The sequence below is a fragment of the Solea solea genome, chromosome 18 (assembly GCF_958295425.1).
Source record: "Solea solea chromosome 18, fSolSol10.1, whole genome shotgun sequence".
Taxonomy (NCBI): domain Eukaryota; kingdom Metazoa; phylum Chordata; class Actinopteri; order Pleuronectiformes; family Soleidae; genus Solea; species Solea solea.
The window spans coordinates 23687299-23697298 of NC_081151.1; the positions used below are offsets into that span (position 1 = coordinate 23687299).

The 10000-nt window shown below is 45.4% G+C and overlaps 1 protein-coding gene across 3 annotated transcripts in view; it reads left to right on the plus strand.

Annotated features, from left to right (window-relative positions):
* LOC131444660 (neuronal PAS domain-containing protein 3) overlaps positions 1-10000 on the plus strand; it is a 140093-nt gene that overhangs the window by 78848 nt on the left and 51245 nt on the right. For all 3 annotated transcript variants that reach the window (XM_058615213.1, XM_058615214.1, XM_058615215.1), the window contains one exon: positions 9731-9820. In XM_058615213.1, the coding sequence (XP_058471196.1) occupies positions 9731-9820 (90 nt within the window). The remainder of the gene's footprint in view (positions 1-9730; positions 9821-10000) is intronic.

The following is a 10000-nucleotide window of genomic DNA, read 5'->3' on the forward strand; positions in this document are numbered from 1 at the left end:
AGAAGAAAATCCACCTTTTTCTTTGAAGCAAATTGTAAACGTAACAAAACCACAGACGCAGAGAGACACAGAGATTATATGTGTGACGTTAGAGTTTGTGTTACGTGAGGTCAAACCTTACTGAGGCTTCAGTGTCAGACGAGTGTGACGCTCAAACGTGGCACAGACGCAGGTCACCAAACCACTCTGCTGTGAGCGCGGCTTAATGCTCCACCTACTGGTGGGGAGGAGATTCAGTTTGTGCACCCAGCACGTTCTTTGCATGCGGTTCGTGTGCATCTCGCGTTGGGTGGACCGAGTGTACCGAGGCCTTCACGGTGGAGCCTTTCAGAGTGATGTTGTGGCTGCAGTACCCCGTGCTGCCTGTAGAGGGCTCCTGATACCGCAGGTGTTTGTGATTGCAGAGTTACAGAGGACATTCACTGTTGTACAGTAAACAGAGGACAGAGGACAGAGGACACATCTCTCTCTCTCTCTCCAGTATTGACATGTGTTGACCTTTCTGAACCCCCCCCCCCCCCCCGCGTCTCTCTGTCCAAACCTCCATCGTTCCTCCCACCTCTGCTTCCTGTATTGACATGTTGACCTTTCTGCACCTTCTTCCTCTTCCCATTTTCCCTCCCTCTCTCATTCGATACAGTCTCCTTACCTCGATCGCCCCCCCACTCCATCTCTCTCCCTCTCTTGAGCCCCCCCCCCCCCCCCTTCCCCTCCTGGCTATTGATTGGTTCATTTGATAGTTCTATCACCAATCAGCATGAAGTTGACCTTTTGGACTTGGCAATGATAGCAGGACGATGTGTGTGTGAGTCGATTTGTGTGTGTGTGTGCGTGTGTGTGTGTGTGTGTGTGCGCGTGTGTGTGTGTGTTGACCTTTGTGGGCAGAATGTCAGCCCGACTCTCGACACTGCTCGTCAGTACGTTACTTGGACAGGAAGTGGTCGGGCTCTCTAACAGGAAGTCTGAACTCTGACAGCAGAGCTGGACCATGTGACCTGATTGTTGGACGTGAGCTACAAAGTTTACTGTTTTTTGGTTTCCATGCCAACTGCACACTAGCACACCAAACCTCATAGAGAAAACCAGTGATTTTAGCTGCAGGGACACAGGAGCTGCTGGTCCTCTGCTGCCTCGTGTGGTCACTTTGTGTCACTGAGGTCAATCTGAACGCAGGATTTTAAAAACCCAAGTGACAAAATAAGACATTAGAACTTAGTGATGGAGGCAGCAGTGGATCAACAACTCCTGTGTGTGTGATGTTAAAATCATAGACTATAAAAGTCTGTCTCACAGTGAGACAAAGACGTGAACGTGTTCTTAAAGACATCGTAGATTTGATCAGATTTGATTGTAAGTGGCTGAAATGAAGATAACAGGAAACAGATGTTCTTGAGGTGAATTAATGAAAGAAACAAGAATTCTGTGACGTACTGATCAGTGTGGTTCTGTCTCACTCCAGAAGATGGCAGTAACGCAACATTATGGATGAAATATGTCATTAAAGCCCAGAGAAAAAGAGAAAACTATTATGAGAACGACAAGAAGAACAACCTTAACACCAACAAGATGAAAGACAAGGAACTGGTGATTGAGACCAGTGAGAAGACATGATGGAAGGAGAGGAATTGTGACGTCATCTTTTCCTTTCATCTCTATCCTTTCATCTTTTTAATAACACCCACTGAAACCTTACTCCATCTGTCAGAACACAACAACAGAAGCAGAATGAATACTTCACAGTCTCACACTAAAGAACAAGAACATCATGAGCAACCTTTTATCGAGATGGAACTCCAACCTTCAGTGTCCATCGAGTTCAAAATGGACAGTCAGATCAAACCTGTCCCTCTGGAGGGGACAGAGAAGGAGGCTCTTCTCTTCATCGCCACGGCGATCTACCACATCTTCAAGAGGACTCGCGCTAACGCTGGACTCTCTGACCGGGTGATCGCCACCTACATCTCCCGCCTGGTGACTCAGACCAGGAAAGGCCTCACGGTGATCGAGGGCCACGTTCCACGCCTCGAGAAGGCCAGGTCGTTAGCTAAGTCCGTCGTCAATGAGCTTGAATTGAGGTACGGCAACATCGTGAAGCACATGCTCCTTGATCGCAATTCACGCTTGGAAGCGGTCTTCATCAACTGCCTGCGAAAACACACCAAAAGGCACTTTCGGGAGAAGATGGACTCGTGCACATGGTTTTGGGGGGTTACCTTATTCCTCTTTTATGGCAGTCTTTTTATCGTGGTCTTGGTAATCTTGACCGTAGGGGTTTAGGCTAACGTCTTCACCCCGAGTTATCTCACCATGGAAGCCTGGACACCCAGCAACTCCTGCGAGAAGATACTGAGATATTTCCAGGTTCCCCCGAGAGTCGTGTTCTCTCTGATTTTAGACATTCTTTAAGTCAAACCTTTTTTCGGCTTCTCCCTTTTGGGGTAGCCACTGCGGATTGTCTGGTTTTCAGTGATCCACCTATTTGATGAAGAATGGAGCAGACTGGCAGGCTGATTCAGGGGCAGCATCCACAGTAATGTGGACGTTGAAGCGGTCCGATGCAGTGAAAAGGGAGCTGAAGCTCTCAATTTACCAGTCAGTCTGTTCCAACCCTCACCTGTGGTCATGAGCTGTGGGTTGTGACCAGAAGGATGTGATCACGGATTAGTCTTCCCTGCAGGGTGGCTGGGCTCTGCCTTAGACATGGGGTTCAGTTGAGGTGGTTTGGGCATCTGGTGAGACTTTGGGGGGTGTTCTAGGCACGTACCAGACCCAGAATGTGCTGGAGGGATGACATTTCTCATTTGGTCTGGGAGTGTCGCAGGGTTCTCTCAGAGGAACTGGTGGAAGTAACTGAGGAGAGGAGTGTTTGGGCTGCTGCCCCCCTGCAACCCGGGTCCGGACAAGCAGAAGACCAAGTAATTTGATTTGGCAAAGGTTTTATGGCGGATGTGGTACTCATCCATCCATTTTCTACCACTTTATCCTCCACAGGAGGGTCGCAGGGGGCGCTTTGCCAATCTCAGCTGGCATAGGGCGATAGGCGGGGTACACCCTGGACAGTTGGGGGACCGGCCCCATTTATCTGGGCTTGGGATTTAGGGTACTAGGCATTCAAACCATATCAATTTTCTTTTTCTCCGCTGACCTGGTTCAGGTAAGAAAAAACGTCTTCCACCAAAAAATCCCCGACGTTTAAAGTGGACAAATGTAGCTGTGACAGTTCAGATGTTTGGAGGTTCAGGGAGAGGTTCAGGACGAGGTTCAGGACGAGGTTCAGGACGAGGTTCAGGACGAGGTTCAGGGAGAGGTTCAGGGCGAGGCTCAGGACAAGCTTGGGTTTGGTTTCATAGTTCAAGTGCTGGAAGAACGCGCCAAGAACGTGTTTCAGGACGGTCCGACATGGGAGCGTCGTACGTACAGGGGAGAAAGAAAACTAGCAAACAACATGTGGACGTTGAAAAAGAAGAGGTAGAGGAAAGAGAAGAAGGCAGTAACGCAACACTGAGAACCACAGCTGCTGTAAAACGTAAAAGAGAAAAAATAAATAAATAATTGGCAGACAAAAACACTAGGGGGCGCAACATGTGCTGACGTTTGTCACACAAACATGAAGTAAGAACATTTATCGGTCACACGAAGAAGAAAAACGTTCAGTTTGGATTATTTAACGTTATTGTTTAGCTTTTATAGACGGAGGTAAAATAGATCTTTACGTCTTTGTCGTAATATTCACACTCAGCTTTTGATCAGGTATTAATTTGAACCTCATTCAAAGCTATCGTGATTTTGAACTGAAAATTGTCCTGTAGAGGGCAGCGTTGCACCTTCTCTAACACACAACCGCTGACAGTGACAAAGTTTGCTGGGACTTCTTTGTGTGTGACACGTTTACAGATTCATACGTTATTAAAATGATCGGAAAATATGGTAAATATGGACAAATTATCGTAAACAGGACAAACGTCAAAATCTAAATCACGATATAAACGATTTAATTTTACTGTAATTTCTGAAACACTCGTAATAAAAAGAGTTACATTACTGCCTTCTGTCCCTGACATGCCTTCAGTTAGTTGGTTGGTTGGTTAGTTGGTTGGTTGGTTAGTTAGTTAGTTAGTTAGTTGGTTGGTTAGTTAGTTAGTTGGTTGGTGTTTAACAGCAGTTATCATCTGTAAAGATGGATTTCTGCCTTATCCGGGTTCCCGTTTGTCTTTGTTTTTGCTGTTTTTGGTTCATTCCAGTTGTAGTCGGAGGTCAGAATTTCCGCGTTGAGGAAGCGTTCCTCTTGAAGAGGTCGCATTAATCTCCTCTCTCCAGGTTTCTTAAACGTCTTCTCCTCACAGCGCCACAAACAGGCCCGGCAGAGGTACTGCAGTGTGTGGAGTCGTTCGGGGAGTTTTGTGTGGACGAAGAAATTAAAAATGTTTTCACAGATAAAAGATAATTGTTGCCGGGCAGACGTCCAGCGCAGCAGCCTGCTTCACAAAATAAAAGCAGACAAATGTTGTGTTTAGTGGAGCCGCGGGAGCAGCTGAGGATCGGCTGCTCCGCTCGTTCCAGTTGTTGTTAATGAGAGAACGGGGAGCTAAATGTGTGAACTGTGCCTTTAAAAACCCAGAGGCTCCGACTGTAAGGAGCCATATGCTGCTGAGAGGAGAACACGCACGACAGCAACACGCATGCATTATTTAGTTGTGTTTAGGATTCCGTGTTTACACCTCGCAGAGCAAACTGTGACACGACCGCAGGGGATTGAGACGCACGAGGACGACGTTACCAAAGCAACACGAGCACTGACGACTGCTGTCAATCAAAATAATGCCAAACTATGTCAAAGCTGTCTGTCTGCAAACCACTCACTCTCCCACACCAAAGCCCATAGAGGAAATCAGTGATTTTAACATCACACACACACAGGAGTTGTTGATCCACTGCTGCCTCCATCACTAAGTTCTGGCTTTTGAAATGTTTCATTGAGACTTAACTCAGTGACACAAAGTGACCACACGAGGCAGCAGAGGACCAGCAGCTCCTGTGTCCCTGCAGCTAAAATCACTGATGTTCTCTATGGAGTTTGGTGTGGGAGAGTGAGTGGTTTACAAACTTCAGTTTCTTGTCTCACAGTGAGATAAAGACGTGAACGTGTGACGTGGATTTGATTCCACACGTCAGAGTCCAGAGACCAGAGTCCAGAGTCCAGAGTCCAGAGACCAGTACAAACCACACCCTGAATCACCTGGGTCCTGATCCTCATAGACACATCAATAAAAACAAAAAACAGATGGAGGTGACCTCACCTTCTCTGGTGAGGGGATATTGTTTTTGTTTTTATTTGTGTATTAATAACACACACACACACACACACACACACACCTGTTTATTTTTGGGTGTGGGCAGTACAGACTGACCAAGGTCAACCTCCACACACACACACACGCACGCACGCACGCACGCACATACACATCTATGAAATGAAGCAATGACACAAAGAAACATAAGAAACACAAACACAGTTATTGTCTATCTCTGTTTCTGCCAACACACACACACACACACACACACACCCACCCTGTGGCAGCAGCGTGTGTGTGTGTGTGTGTGTGTGTGTGTGTGTGTGTGTGTGTGAAACCACAGAGGCTCTGACCGCCTCATAGTAATTATGCTAATTGTCTGGATGCCCTTGCCTTTATTTATGCGCGGCTGCTAAGATAAATAAAAGGAAATTGCTTTGGATCTAACTGTATTCATTTCAGCATGCTAACTAGAACGCTAACCCCACTGTGTGTGTGTGTGTGTGTGTGGGGGGGGGGGGGTCGGGGGGCACAGATTTGTTTACCCTTCTGCAGGTAATTGCAATTTTGATTGTACATTTATTTATTTTATCCGGTTTGTGTGAACCGACGGCACCGGTGTGCTTTGTATGTATGGCAGCGCAGGTGTGCGTGTGTGTGTGCGCGCGCGCGCGCGCGTGCGTGTGTGTGTGTGTGCGCACATGCGCGTGCGTGTGTGTGTGTGTGCGAGAAGCGAACTTTTCACCTTCAAAACGTGAACAAACCTGGGAAGAGGACGTGAGGTGAAGGAGACTTTAAAGACGTCCTGCGTCCACCTCTTCTGCCACCAGGGGGCGTCTCATTGGAAACAATACGACAAAAAAACAACTGTTTCTGTCTGTAATGAGAAGCTTGAAGGGTCAAAGGTCAGGGTAAACGCGACGTCATATCAAATCTCCACATTTACGACAACGACGTGATAAAATACACACACACATACTTATATAAAGTAGAAAGACATAAATACACAGAGTGTGAGGTCACAGACAGTAAAAGAAGTAATAAACAACAACACACAAGTGTGAGTACACACACACACACACACACACACACACACAAATGTCTAAATCTGGGCGTTCAGACAGTAAAAGAAAGAATTGCAATTGATTAGCGAGCGTTGCTGAATGGTTCTCTCTCTCTGCTTCCACCTCCTGCAGATTACTGCATCGATCGCCCTCACACACACACACACACACGCACCGACACACACACTCACCGACACACACACACGCGCACACACACACACACACGCACAGGAAAGGCCATCTTTTAACCATTCAGAACGGGTGGTTTAAATGTTACTGTCTAGCTCTCTGCCTCTTAATGACAAATGGAAAAACAGAGTGTGTGTGTGTGTGTGTGTGTGTGTGTGTGTGTGTGTGTGTGTGTGTGTGCGTGCGTGTGTGCGTGCGTGTGTGTGCGTGTGTGTGTGTGTGTGTGCGCGAGAACAAATGAATTGTAAAAAAGGACAGGAAAATGGGGTGAAAGTGATATATAGGAAAGCGACAAATAAAGAAATCATGAAACAAAGAGAGAGGGAGTGGGAGGAGAAAGTGATTAAGAGAGAGAGAGAGAGAGAGGGAGGGAGAGAGGGAGGAGAAATGATCACAGAGAGAAAACAACAAACACTGAAGGAAATAAAAAGAAAGCGAGCGTGAGAGTTTGTGGACACGTGAACGTGTGAATGTTAACACTGTCACAGAGAGAGAGATCACATTTAAAAACACCACTCATACCTTTTGTTATCTTTGTAATGAGGAAATGTTAATGAGTAAATCTGGCAAGTGTCACAATGTCTGACACTAATGTATTCACTGACGAGCTGTTTCTTCATCAGAGAACAATCTAAACATCCACCGTTAGTCAGAATCAGAGGGTTATTTACATGTATGTCACATTTTAACATGCGTGTGCAGCCACACTACAACGTCTTTATCTCACTGTCAACAACAGGGAACTCAAGTTCATAAACCACTCACTCTCCCACACCAAAGCCCAGAGAGAACATCAGTGATCTGTTTTACATGATCTGGTAAAAATGTGGTCTTAATATAATTGATGTGTTGATTATCGATGATGAAAACTGTGAAAAGTCCTCACAGATACTTTATCTAAAATCTGAGAGCAGATCTTGTGTCATGTGACCAGACCTACGTCTCAAACCCTGAAATATCCCTTTAAGTTCACATTAAAGTTTCTTCTCTTTTCACTTTAAGCTGGAGTTCCAGGTTGATCAGTGAGGAAAGAGCATGTTTTCATTTGATCAAAATAAAAGAGCTTCCCCTGACCTTTCAGACACCGTCCACCTCGTCCAAACGTCCCCCAGTAAAGACAAGAAGAAGACAAACAACAAGAGCTGTAACCTGTGTGTGTGTGTGTGTGTGTGTACACGTCTGCAGTTACCCTTATATCACCGTTGTTTCCACTTTAACGACAGTTTGACTCCACGACCTTTGAGTCAGTGACGGTTTCTGGTGTTTGAAGCAGGTGAAGATCATTTCACTCATTTATTCAGAAATTCTACAACAAGGAAATGTGATGTGACTCCCAGAGATTACTACTAAGATAACTACCACTCAAACTACTACAACAACTGCTGATAAAACTACTACTAAACTACCATTAACCCTACTACTGAAACGGTGTATATTGTACAAATACAAGTGTTGTATATCATAGAGTTTACGCCCCGCCCACTGCTGAATGCTACTACATCGACGCCAAACACTGATGCTATGATATGTAGCTACAGTAGCTGCTAACGCCAAACACTGACGCTATGACATGTAGCTACAGTAGCTGCTAATGCCAAACATATTCATTATTCACAAGCTACCATGTTATCCCCCTGCGTAGCTCCTATTAAGTATGCTATGTAACACCTAAAGCTAAGCTAATTAGCATTAGTGCTACATTCAAATGTCATCTGAGGATAATTAACTTGTTGGACAAAGACGGTTAGTGTGAAGGACAACAGCGTGGACCAGGGGTGGACAACACACACACACACATTAATGAGGAGCCCAGCATGGATGGACATTGATGAGGCTCAGTGACGATTAACATGTCATTAGCATCTCATCATGTGAGAGGACACACACACACACACACACACACACACACACACACACACACACACACACACACACACACACACACTCACACACACACACGCACGCACACCTGCTGTGTGTGTGATTGTGCGCGTGTGTGTGTTGTGCTGGAGGAGTCGAGTGCTGTGCCATGATCTTCATATAACCATGGTATTAGACACAGTCAGAGCTCTGTGTGTGTGTGTGTGAGACTCGATTGTTCTGCCGTGATTTTCACATAAACACACCATTAGACACGCCTACACGTGTGTGTGCGTACAGTTATCCACACACACACACACAGGATGAGGATATTTTGACCACATGCTAAGCTAACGCTAACCTCCAAATGTAAGGTCACATGAAATCTAAAGCTAATTGCTAAAGTAACTAGCTGACATGTACAAGTGTGAGTGGCTGTTGTTGAGATGACGTAACTAAGCTAATGCGAACTGCTAATTTGAACCGTAGCGGTAAACATATGCTGTTTACAGAGGGAGGAGTCAATAACTGTTAAACTGAAGCTAATGGCTAAGCTAAAGTTACAGGCGGATGTGAACAGTGTGTAAAAGAGTAACTAAGCTCAACTGATCATAATTGCTAAGCTAAAGTACGTAGCAGACAGAAACAGTGTGTGAGAACCTTTTGTCGAAAAGGAGGAGCAAGTATCTAAACTGAAGCTAACTGCTAAATTAGGCAGTGGCGTTTAAAGCCAACAACTGCCAAGCTAAAGCTTATTGCTTAGCTAAACATAACTAGCAAATATGGACAGTGAGTGTGTAAGTGTGAACGCCTGTTCTTCAATGGAGGAGCAAGTAACCGCTAAGCTGAAGCTAATTGCTAAGCTAAAGTTACAGGTGGATGTGAGCAGAGTGTAAAGGAGTAACTAAGCTGAACTGAAGCTAATTGCTAAGCTAAAGTAACTAGCGCATGTAAAGGAAGGTCGTCCCTCAAACATTTAAAGCTACAGTGTGTAACTTTTGTTCCTTGTTGATGTGACTCAGTGAAGCAAAACTATCAGACCTGACTGAGGGAGCGCTCGTGTGTATACCGCAGCACAGCAGGGGCGGCCGGAGACTGTTTGTTGTTTGTTTTTGGAGCTGCAGAATTCACTGAGCATTTGATGTGAGACTGAACAACACTGTGTCAAGTCATGTGACTAGTTTTCTGTTTCTTATTTACACCCTGGAACTTTGATCTGTCTTTCTGTTTTATTGTGAACTGTTCTTTTGTCTGTGTAACAGTGACCCCTGTCTGCCGTGAGGTGAACTAAACGTCCTCGTCTCTGTTTTGTCCCTCTGTTTTCAGTCTCTGGACGGGTTTGTATTTGCACTAAACAAGGAAGGACGCTTCCTCTACATCTCTGAGACTGTGTCCATCTACCTGGGACTGTCACAGGTGAGTGTGTCTCACACACACACACACACACACACACACACACACACTGTGGCTGTGTTTTTGTGTGATAAGAAAACTAGAAAGAAGTCGTTTCACATTTGAAAAAGTACTCGGATTTTGAGTGAAAGTCTGGAATTCTGAGAAATAATCTTAAAAAGTCTGGAATTTTGAGTGAAACAC